At 46.8% G+C, this 12,384-nt stretch overlaps 1 protein-coding gene across 1 annotated transcript in view; it reads left to right on the top strand.

Moving 5' to 3' along the window:
* The window catches only part of GPR158 (G protein-coupled receptor 158), a 344,765-nt gene that overhangs the window by 214,978 nt on the left and 117,403 nt on the right, over positions 1-12,384 (top strand). The window contains exon 5 of the mRNA XM_062211168.1: positions 12,309-12,377. Within this exon, the coding sequence (XP_062067152.1) occupies positions 12,309-12,377 (69 nt within the window). The remainder of the gene's footprint in view (positions 1-12,308; positions 12,378-12,384) is intronic.

The raw sequence follows: 12,384 nt of genomic DNA, 5'->3' as shown, positions 1-12,384 counted from the left end.
TGCCCTCATAACTTGACCCCTGTGAGCAGCGCTGCAGTAAGTACAGGCCTGCGGGTGTCTCCTCCATATTCTGATTTCATTTCCTTTGGATGCATACCCAGCAGTGAGCTTGCTGCTTCGGCGGCAGTTCTGTGATGTTTGAGGCTCCTCCATACTGTTTTCCATGGAAATGTACTCATTTACATTCCTGTCGACAGTATGCAAGGGTTACTTTCTTTTTGTCCACATCCTCCCTGAAGCTAACTATGTCTCATCTTTGGGGTCACAGCCAATGCAGCTGGAGTGGGAGGAGAGCCTACTGAGACTTTGTTTGTATGTTGTCTTTATTGTTCACTTCTCTGCTCATTAATGATATGCAGCACCTTTTCAAATACCGTTTTGATCTCTTCTTTGGAGAAATGTCTATTCAGATCAAATTTTTTTTTTAATTTTCATTTTATTTGAAAGGCAGAGAGAAAAACAGAGAGAGATCTTCTGTTTGCTAGTTCATTTCCCAAGTGCCTACAGCAGCTGGGGCTGGGCCAGGCTGAAGTGAGGAGCCCAGAGTCAGTCTTCCATGTGGGTGGCAGGGACCTAAGCACTTGAGTGGTTCACGTTGCCTCCTACGGTGAGCATGAGCAGAAAGCTGGGACTAGAAGCCAAGACTTGAGCCCGGCATTTCCACAGGGGATGCAGGCACCCCAAGTGGCAATTTAACCGCTGCACTCAGCCCCAGCTTTCTTTGCCCATTTTAAAATCAAATGGTGGCCGGCGCCGCGGCTCACTAGGCTAATCCTCCGCCTTGCGGCGCCAGCACACCGGGTTCTAGTCCCGGTCGAGGCACCGATCCTGTCCCGGTTGCCCCTCTTCCAGGCCAGCTCTCTGCTGTGGCCCGGGAAGGCAGTGGAGGAGGGCCCAAGTGCTTGGGCCCTGCACCCCATGGGAGACCAGGAGAAGCACCTGGCTCCTGCCATCGGATCAGCGCGGTGCGCCGGCCACAGCGCGCTACCGCGGCGGCCATTGGAGGGTGAACCAATGGCGAAAGGAAGACCTTTCTCTCTGTCTCTCTCTCACTGTCCACTCTGCCTATCAAAAAAAAAAAAAAAAAAAGAACAACAACAAAAAAATCAAATGGCTCACTTTCTCACCGTTGAGTTGAGTTGCTTATATTTTGAATGTCAACCCCTTATCAGATGTGTGGTTTGAAAATGTTTCTTCCCTTTCTATAGGTTGTCTTTCCACCCTTTTGCTTGTCTCCTTGGATGTGCAGGACCTTTTTGGTTTGATGTAATCCCATTTATCTATTTTTACTTTCATTGCATTTTTTTTTAACTTTTATTTAATGAATATAAATTTCCAGTGTACAGCTTATGGATTACAATGGCTTCCCCCTCCCATAACTTCCCTCCCACCCACAACCCTCCCCTCTCCCGCTCCCTCTCCCTTTCCATTCACATCAAGATTCATTTTCAATTCTCTTTATATACAGAAGATCAATTTAGTATAAAGATTTCAACAGTTTGCACCCACATAGAAACACAAAGTGAAACATACTGTTTGAGTACTAGTTATAGCATTAAGTCAAAATGTACAGCACATTAAGGACAGAGATCCCACATGAGGAGCAAGGGCACAGTGGCTCTTGTTGTTGACCCAACAAATTGACACTCTAGTTTATGGCGCCAGTAACCATCCTAGGCTGTCGTCATGAGTTGCCAAGGCTATGGAAGCCTTCCAAGTTTGCCGACTCTGATCATATTTAGACAAGGTCATAAAAGACAGGTTGAGGATAGTAACCAATGATCCTAAGAGTGGCATTTACCAGGTTTGAACAATTATACAGCATTAAGTGGGGAAGAGGACCATCAGTACACACAGGTTGGGAATAGAGCCATTGGTGGTAGAGTAGAGGTTATGATTACAAAGGAATGAGGCCCAAGTGTGCTAGACAGGGTCTAGAAGAAAGGACAGAGTCATTATTAGAGGAGCTAAGAAAGGTGCTATCTAAGCTACAATTAAGTTTTCTGATTGAGAGGCAAGTAGAACCTGATAGAAGGGGCTTGATAATAATCTGGTGGGCTTTAGGCCTTGTAAGTTAAGAGGCCCAGACCTATCCATCTCTTCACATGGGGTATATCCTAAGGGAGGTGTGAACCTCCTAGGGGAAGGCACTCTGTTGACTTTCACTACTTGGCTGGCCTGGGAGGAGAGCTGGCCAGGTAAAGGCAGGGGGCATCTGTAATAAGAAATTTACAGTTCTGCCTGCAATGTTGCTGACCCTACTTGACCATCCCCTCAGCTGCAGTGGTCACTTTGGAAGTTGGGCTGAGTGTAGGGCTTTTCAGCTTAGAGCCAATAAGATCTGTGGCTCTGACCTGGGCATCCTTCGACTCCAGGGCAGGTCCATTTCCAGTGATCCAACTCTTGGCAGAGCTGCCAGGGCTCTTCACAAGCTGACTTCTGCTGAAGCCCAGGCTTACCACACTGAAAGCCACTGCAGTGGACTGGCCTGTTGGGTCTCCTTGAGGGCAGATCACCGTACAGATCAGCCATTAATAGGCCTGCCACCATTGCTTCTGGTGCCTAGCTTTCTTTTCCTCCTGGTTTGTGTTAAAGCAGACCAGAGGATGCAAGTCAAGGGAGTGCCTGTATCCCATCTCTAATCTTCGGTGGCCTGAACTACAAGTCTATAGTCACAGGCATGTTCTGTAATAGTTTTTCTAAGGTAGACGATGCCCATGAGGAAAATTATATTCTCACTTTAAAACTTTCTTTCCCTTTTGTCTGAAAGGGAGGTTTTTTCTACTTACTGTATACTTGGCTGATGGCGAAGTGAATCTAGCTATGAGATTATTATTTAAGTTCTTATTTTGGCTATGCTATTACAGAAAAATATTAGCCATCTCTTTTATAAGGTCTAAAGATTAAATTGTGCGTCCTACAGATTCCTTCATAATAGAATTAGTTTCCTACCTTGAAGAGAATAGAGAAATGAAAGAACAAGTTGGGCTTAGAATAGAGAAATGAGGGAGCTTCAACACAAAACGGGGAAAGTAACCCAGTTTGACTGAATGGTTAGCTTAGTTAGCTCCCTTACGTGAATGGTCTCGAAGGTCTTGAAGGATAAAGAGTCAGAGACAGTGATATTTGGGGACACTATGCCAATGTTACTCTCTAACTTTCAGAGTTAAAGAATTTACCGTTAGATTTTAAGTCCTGGCTGTTTTGTCTTCCAAGTCCTACATGGAGGAATAATCATTGGTACTGCCGATCACTGAGTATAATTTATTGTACCTTTTAAAATGTAACATGTAGGTACAATTAAGGCGTATGAGAAAAATGAAAGTTGGAGATTAGAAGAAGTAAAGGAACCGCTTTGGACTGTGCGTTTTACTTGGAGGGAATTGGCCTGGGGGACGTGACAGACATGACGGCGTGAAGGCACGGGTTGTCCAAGGTGCAGGGCAGAGGGCAGGAAGGCACTCCGTACAGTGGAGGTGCCTGCGAGAAAGGAAGAGGGCTGACTGCAGCTGGGCGTGGGTCCGGGCCAGCCTTCTGCTGTCTGCCTGCCTCCGCCAGGTTTGCTCCGTGTAACCAAGAACCGCTGGTCTGCCCAGGCAAATACAAAAGATGGTTTCTTCCCCTCCCCCCGTCTTCCTGCTCTTGTCTTTGCTCTTCTTCCTCCTTTTCTTGTTAAGACTTTGACTAATGCATTTTCTAAATCCGAGGGGAGCCTTGTATGAAAAAGGAAGACTGTGCTGTCCACTTGGATATGGACCACCGTGTCCGTGGTGTTCGTTTATTTTGTCCACCACTCATTCATTTACTGAGGCATTCATTCAGCAAAATGCTGGGAATTCTGGAGCAATGCCCCAAGTAGACCTATGACTGCTTCACAAGACGTGCTGCTTTCGTTTCTAGTCTGTTTGATATAGTGTGATTATAATGCAGGTAAATAATCGGTTACCCTTAGCAAGGGAGTGGAAGTTGAATAGAAAAGCAGACTAGAAATATTATTTTTTGACAACTTGTGTTTGAGGTGCCTATTGGTCATACAGGTGGAAATATCATATAAGCAGGTAAAAATATGGGTCTAAAAATGCAGAACGAATTTTGGTCTGAAGCTACACATATATATGTACACTCATATGCATATACATGTATAGATGTGTGGTCCACATGTACATAGACACAGATACACACAGGTCATACATATTCACACGTGTACACACTAAAGTGCATATACACATGTACATATATTCACACCTCAATATATATACACGTATAATATATAACACAATATACATACACATGCATTTGTATATCTTTGGAATCATTAGTTTATAAAGCTTCAAAAAGATTATTACAGAAAGCTGATTTATAAATAATTCAACTTTTGATGAGATGCAACACAGTTGTAATTTTAAAATCTTGCACAGTGAACCTTTTGGTTTGATAACATAGTTTTGCCTTTTCAGCCATTTTCCACTGTCAAAACTCTGTATGTTTTCTGTGATTTTTCCTGTGTCCTTGGGGTCTCTTTGAGTTGAAAGTCTGATACTGATGCTTAAAGTAATATGTTTTAGAGCAAAGGGTACAATACAGAGACGGAAGAAAACTAATTAAAGCCCACATTGGTTACAGTCACCTTTCTGAATTCTGCATGGGAAGGTTAGCATTGATTATCGAATTAAAACTTATGAATTAATTATTTGGAAGTCTTTCCCGAGCCATGTTCATATACTAAGAAAGAAAACTCTAAAATATCAAGATAATGGTTTCATTGTAAACGTGTTGCAATTTGCTGATACACATAAAGACTAATTGAAATGACAGAATTCAAAAGTCAGTGATATAAACGGCTGGAATTGACAACAAAAATGGAAGCAAGATGATGGCTAATTAATGTCCCCTCATCTTGATTTTACTTTGTCATTTGACAGACACTTGAGTGGCAGTTGATGGTTCTTCATTGCTCCTGAGTTTGAGGCAGGTCGTAACCCAGCTTACTCCGTCGTGTAGTTTGGGCTGGCGTTCCTGTCTTGTTCGTCTTTGCACCTAAATTACAGTTGGCTTCCCACACCTCTCCCTCTGTGACGCGCCTTTGTCGCTTCTCTTACACAGCGCTGCTCTTTCAAGGTTCTGAACCGTCTGACCGTCTTTCCTGTGGGGGATTCTGCTCCATCTCACGCCATCACTTCTTGGCTTTCCCACTGAAATGCTCATTGTGTCTCTTTGACTGTTGTGGCCACCGTGTCAGAATGGAAAGCTCCTGTGTTGCAGGTGGTACATAGCAGGGCCATGAACAATCCTAGAAGGTTCTGGAGTCTCTAGATAGCAGAGGGTTTGCACTTCTTTTCCAGTCTTTCTGTGCACTTCAGCCACACTGCAGAGGATGGACAGTGTGTGAAGTCCAGGTTTTCCTCCTACTCTCACGGCTCCCTGCCCTGTTGCCAGTGCTGGAGCAGGTGATTTTGCGTCCGTCCATAAGCAGGTCTGTTGTCCAGCCATGGGCGGCAGCGCGCTAAAGTAGCTACCTTGGTCAGCACCGGTTTCTTTTCTATTTCTTTTCTTTTTTTTTTTTTTTTAGTTGAAACACAGAGAGAAAGAGACAGAGAGGGAGAGTTACAGGGAGAGAGATCTTTCATCAGCGGGTTCACTCCCCAAATGCCTGCGTCAGCTGGGGCTGGGCCAGGCTGAAGCCAGGAACCAGGAACTCAGTCTGGGTCTCCCATGAGAGTGGCAGAGTCCCGCGCACCTGAGCCATTGCTCGCTGCCTCCCAGGCTGCACATGAGCTGGATGGGACTCGGAGTGTCCGGGACTTGATGCAGGCACTCTGGTAGGGGATGCACGCATCCCGAAGGCGAACTTAACTGCCCTTGATCACAGATTTCAGCAAACCAAATTAAAACAGGAAAACTTCTGAGAGTAAGCAATGCCCACTATGGGCACGGCTCCTCTGTGTGATACTCACATCCTCACCATCTGCCTGGATCTGCTTCCATCATTCAGAGACTCTCTCCAGTGTGGGAACCAGGAGTTGTTCCACTTAGGACTGAAAGAGAAAGCAAGTCGGAGGTCTCGGGTAAGTTGTAGAGAAGGGACACCCCGGCGAGGGTGGAGGCACAGGGACTCGCGCTGCTGTGGCGCGCGAGGGCCGGCCGCTTCCAGTTACAACATCAGACGACCCAGAGGAGCACCATCACTGCTCAGGTTGAACTCAGTGAGAGGAACTAGTGAGCGGCGCGTGCAGATCCTGCAGTAAACAAGTCAATAAACAACAGCCGAGAAGTTTCTGCCTGGTAATAGATGGCAAATTGTAGCTAACTGAGTGACGTGTGTCTGATTTTACATGTATGTAAAATTATTGGCTTTTTTTTTTTTTCTCTTCAGTGTGCTGTACTGTTTCAGAGGGAATGAAACTGTGCGTATTTTACTCTGGGCTTCATTTTTGGATTAACTTACATTTCCAGGAGATCTTTTACTACCCAACACTAAATGATCGCGCTGTACGAAAATGGGGTTTTATGGTGAAGTCTTAGATGGTGGGAAGAACACCTAGACAGACATGTAACAGTTCTAAACTTTCACTTAAAACTGTCAGGAATTTTGCATGAAATAGTAATGTTTTATGATAAGTGAATCAGGCCCATACTTGTGGTTGAGCTTACTCCAGGAGCAACATGTCCTTGTTATAGGACTACGTGCTGCCCCATGCTCTTTACTTTGGGCTCAAAAACTCGCTCTCTGTTGGCCATATAAGGCCCACGAAGTCACCTGGTCTGGCCCTGGCAAGGCACCCACAGGTGGGACTCAGAGTCAGTAAATCTGTGGCCAGCTAATTTTTCAGTTGGTAATTTTATATGGCCTGGGAATGACGTCCCACATAGCCCAGTGGGCCTCTGTAGCACCATGGCTCCCCACCTCTGGGAGACAGACAGAGGAAGCCACGTTACTGACATAGGGCTCTGTCTGTGGGTGGCCCTGAATCGTCGGCCGGAAGCAGGAGTTGCGCAGAGCAAAGCTGTTATTTCTTTGTGGCGAGTAAGGGAGGCAGTGGGGAGGCCTCGTGCCCTCGTGCCCTAGTGCCTCACGGAGCAGACTACCAGGGCTCTTAGAACACGGGCGAGGGCAGTGTCCAGGAGGCAGAGGAAGGTGATCAGCAGAGCCCTTCCTGCCGAAGCGAGGCACATGTGCGCGCACTGCGTGTTTAAAACGCCAGCTCCGACCGCTCTCCTGCTGCCTGGCAGCCTGGGCCCTCTGAGTGCAGTGTTGCAAGGTCAGCTTTCTCAGAACATCTCCGGAAAACAAGCCCCGAGGAGGAGTCCTTTGTGTCAGATCCTCTGCCCCTGCACCCGGCCCTCCTCCTGGCCAGGTCCCATGCTCCTGGTTAGAGGCAGCACAGTGCGAGACAGGCCCTGCTCTGTCACGCATCTGCTGGGCGGGGCTCAGGTGCCCTGCAGACTTCTCTTGTGTCTACGACAAAGACTGAGCGTGGGCTGCCACTGACCGAGTCTGCTCTTGGCCAGACAGCCTGGCTGATCTTGACAATGGAGCTGTGAGCCGGGCACTCCTGCACCCACCGTAGAAATGAGGCAACTGAAGCCCGGAAGGTTAAGCAGCTTGCCCGAGGCCACACCGCGAGTGTGGCCGATCCTGAGGTTCCAGACCATCGAGATCTAAACTCCACAGCTTTAGTCTGTGACTTTGTGGTTCTCTGAGTTGCACATGCACAGACCATGCTGAGAATTCTTCTGAAAAACCAAAATCATTTTAACTGCCCACCTGTTAAGCAATTCTTCCTTGACAAGCTTTCCTAACTCTGATTTCTCAGCACGTCATCACAGATCCTAAGATCAACCATAAGCACTCTTTCAAACTGGACGTAGTCGAGTCTTACCCACTTAAGTAATTGTCCATAAGATGACTGAAGACTAGGATCGTCTTACCTCTCATGGTTAAGATTCTCTTTTCTTTTTTAAAAGATTTATTTACTTATTTGAAAGTCAGAGCTAAAGAGAGACGGGAATGGGGAGAGAGAGATCCTTCATCCATTGGTTTACTCCCAGATGGCCACAAAGGCCAAAGCCAGGAGCCAGGAGCCTCATCCGGGTCTCCCACCTGGGTGGCAGAAGCCGAAACACTTGGGCCATCTTCTGCTGCTTTTCCCAGGCCATTCTCAGGGTGGTGAAGTGGCCAGGACGTAAACTGACACCCATATATAATGCCAGCATTGGCAGGGGCAGCTTGACCCACTGTGGCACAACTCCGACCCCCAAGGTTCTCGTTTCCATTTTTTCCCCAAGTACAGCACAGAGATTCTTTTACATCTTGCTTCCAATCTGTTGTTTGTCAGCTTTCATGGGAAACCTCTCATCTACAGATCTGTATGCAGAAATAGAATTAAAAGGAAATGTGCAGCCCATAAATTTGTGCTGCTTGTGTGACTGATTCTTTTTGTAAAGGATGTCGATTTATGGAGTCCTGGTTTCTCATCTGTGCCCATGCTAGTGCATCCCTCTCAAAATACCCCTGTATTTCTCTCACATTTCCAGCACAGATTCCGAGGACCAACTGTGTAGAAAGAGCTCTATGTTCAGGGGTTTCTTTTGTAATGGAAAGCGGGCCTACATGCTACAAAACTGAAGAAATTGGCAGTGATCAAAAATGGTTGCACTGTTTCAACAAGATTTACATGAATTCCCCCAGAGGTTAAAATGTTTAAAAAACATAAATGAACTAGGTAATCCCTGTAGAATCAGGGAAAGAATGTCAGTTATTGTGTATAATTGTAATTATTGTTAAAAATTCCAGCCTTCAGAATGCTTTTCTTATTAGTTCTAGTTGGTTTTGCTTTTAGTTTTGTTTATTTATTCATCTGAAAGGCAGAGTGACACACACACACACAGAGAGAGAGAGAGAGATGGAGAGAGAAAGAGAGAGAAGAAAAATATCTTCTACTCACTGGTTCACTCTCCAAAGGCCCACAAGAGCCAGGGCTGGGCCAATTCAAAGCCAGGAGCCCAGAACGCAGCTGGGTCTCCCTCATGGGTGGCAGGTACCCACGCACTTGGGCTGTCAACCGCTGCCCTCCCAGGTGCATTAGCAGGGCCCTAGGTCGGAAGCCGAGCAGCCAGGACTCCAGCCAGCACTCTGACATGGGATGTGGGCATCCCCAGCAGTGGCTTACCCCCTGCACCACTGAGTCCACCCCACTAGATAAAAGTGGAGAAGTGCGGTGGGATACAGTAAAGCAGTTATGCTCGCCTCTGTTCCACACTGGCATTGTGGGAATTCAGTTTACGGAGTCTGGGCTAGAGAGATGGGCCCAATGGTAACTCCGCAGCTTCCTGTCCACCTGGGAACGTCGTGAACTCACTGCCTGACAAGACTCCTCTGCTCAGCCAGGACCAACGCAGTGACGTGCAGAACACAGGTTATTGGCTCCGAGCATATCAAAGCGTGCACTGCTACCACAGACATGTGACGGTGATGGCCCAGAAGCTGTCAGACCGTGTTGCAGCATGAGAAACAGCCACCAGACCACAGCCCTAGTGTATATGCATAATAGATGGACAGACCATTGTAATGTTCATTCTGCTACTTTGTATCGGAGAGATACAGGCCTACTATGGAGGATCAGGCATGGTGCTAGCCATTTTATTTTTATTTTTAAAGATTTACTTATTTATTTGAAAGAGTTACAGAATGGCAGAGGCAGAGAGAGAGAGAGATACAGAGAGAGAGAGAGAAAGAGAAGTCTTCCATGTGCTGGTTCACTGTCCAAGTGGCTGCAATGGCCAGAGCTGTGCCAATCTGGAGCCAGGAGCCAAGAGCTTCTTGCGGGTCTCCCACATGGGTGCAGGGGCCCAAGAACTTGGGTCATTTTCTACTGCTTTCTTAGGCCATAACGGAGAGCTGGTCAGAAGTGGAGCAGCCAGGATTCGAACCAGCACCCATATGGGATGGTGGCACTGCAGACAGCAGCTTTAACTTGCTGTGCCACAGCACAGGCCCCGGTGCTAGCCATTTTAGACTTCATCTTTGATATACCTATTACCAACTATTTGGTTGGTATCCTTGTTTTATTTTATTTTATATTTTAAATGTAGAGATCTGGCATTTTAGCCTTGCATTCTAGTAACTACCTTTTTTTTTAAAAAAAATTTATTTATTTGAGAGGCAGTGTGGCAATGTGGGGGAAGGGGCTAGTGAGAGAGAGAGAGCTCTTATCTGCTGGTTCACTCCCAAATGCCCACAACCACCAGCAGAGGGCTGACACCGAAGCCAAGGGCCGGGAACTCAATCTGGGTCTCCCACGTGGGTGTCATGGATCCAGCTGTTTCAGCCTTCACCTGTTGTGTCTCAGGGTCTACATTAGAAGGAGCTGGAGTCAGGATCCAGAGCTAGATATCAAATCCAGGCGCTCTGCTCTGGGAGGCAGGCGTCTCTACTGGTGTCTTAACCACCAGGTTAAGTGCTGGCTTCTAGAACGCCCATTGTATAGGTAAGGCTGTCCAGGGTCAAGGTTGCCAAGCTCAAGGTGGTTGTTTCACAGCTCTACCCGAGATGTTAATACCAAAGTCTTTCTTTTTTTTTTTGAAAGGCAGTGGACAGTGAGAGAGAGAGACAGAGAGAAAGGTCTTCCTTTGCCGTTGGTTCACCCTCCAATGGCCGCTGCGGCCGGCGCATCGTGCTGATCCGAAGCCAGGAGCCAGGTGTTTCTCCTGGTCTCCCATGGGGTGCAGGGCCCAAGCACTTGGGCCATCCTCCACTGCACTCCCTGGCCACAGCAGAGAGCTGGCCTGGAAGAGGAGCAACCGGGACAGAACCGACGCCCTGACCGGGACTAGAACCCCGTGTGCCGGCGCCGCTAGGCAAAGTATTAGCCTGTTGAGCCACGGCACCGGCCATATATCAAAGTCTTTGTTTTCCTGTACCCTGCCCCTTCTTTTCATGTCCCTTTGCTATGTCCCATAGCACACAGCTGTGTTGTATAATATTTTGGAGTCTCAGTCTTAGTGTCATTTTTTTCTGGAAAGTTTCAAGCATAAGCTGTAGAGTCTCCATAATTAGCACTGCTACTGTATTTTCTCGTGTTAGAAATTCTGCCAGGCAGTCAGTTGAAATGCTCCCTGATAGAAGTTTCCTTTTCACCAAACGTCTGCTGGCTAAAGTCATGACAGACACCAAGAAACCCCTCCAAGAGTCAAGTCCATCCACCAGGGACACTGGTTTCTCCCTTCCCAGATTTCTAGGAGAACGAAAGACCTGCATTCTTTTAAGGGACTACGCAAAGCTTTCCCTACACCAGTGTTTTGGAAGAGGAATTTCACTTTTCTTTCTCTGACTCTCCAGTTTTCTGATTTATTTTTGTATGATGAACTCTTGTGGTTCATCCTTTCAGCATCCTTTTGTTGTAGACTAAATTGTTGCTACCTTACATTGTTTGCCTGTTCAGTAAAGTATTTGCTCCAGTTGTCACTTGTGTGCACCTTTTATCCTGTGTTTAGTGAAAGCATGGGGACTCTAGATTGCCCTGTGTTTGTGTTTGGATTCATAATCAACACATTTACCCTAGATCGATATTCGAACTCACCAAAGTTGAATTAATTGTTAGAAGATAAGATTGACTTTTGGGGGGGCTTTGATTTCTAAGTGTTTCGTTATAGAAGATGCTGTTCTGAGTCTATCAAAATATGTTAAGCTTGTTAAATATATTTATGCTCAGACAACTCAATATTCGGGACATGTGTTTGACAATCAGCTGTCTTTCGACTTGTGCGTGAAGCACAACCTTAAGCATGCGTACAAGGTGGGCTGCCTCTGCCCGCAGCTGAGGTGCCATTTGCGTCAGTCCCATGGCGCAGCGGTGTGCAGTGAGCTTGGCGGCTGTCTAGCATGGTGGGAGATCAGCCACCCAGACCCCAGGACCTTGTGCGTAGGCTGTTGTATCCACAGATCACTTCCCATAGGCATTTATGAACCAGTTTAAGGATGCTGTACCTGATGGCGCAGGGACACCGGGACAGACTGTGTGTCTGTGAATTTCATTGTGAGAAAGCATCTTCAAGGCGGTGTCCCCAGCTGTGCAGGCTGCTCAGTAATTGAGTATAAAAGCTCAGGAAACCATCGGCTGTGTCTGTAGGTCTGTCATCACCTTTACAAGCAATCTTTGTGCAAATTCCAGTGGTCTGCGTGCCGAGCTACCAGACAGTTTCCATTTACTGATTTAATTTCCCCCAAAGAATGCTGTAGTGCTGGTAGGAACGTTTTCACAATAGCCTAGAAATGGACATTCACGGTGACATTTCATTTTGTTTTTCAGAGCATCAGAGCCTCGGGCCTTATCCTGTTGGAAACGATCCTGTTTGGGTCTCTGCTCCTGTACTTTCCTGTAAGTG

The sequence above is a fragment of the Lepus europaeus genome, chromosome 14, assembly GCF_033115175.1.
Source record: "Lepus europaeus isolate LE1 chromosome 14, mLepTim1.pri, whole genome shotgun sequence".
NCBI classification, from domain to species: domain Eukaryota; kingdom Metazoa; phylum Chordata; class Mammalia; order Lagomorpha; family Leporidae; genus Lepus; species Lepus europaeus.
This window is presented reverse-complemented; position numbering and strand designations above follow the sequence as displayed.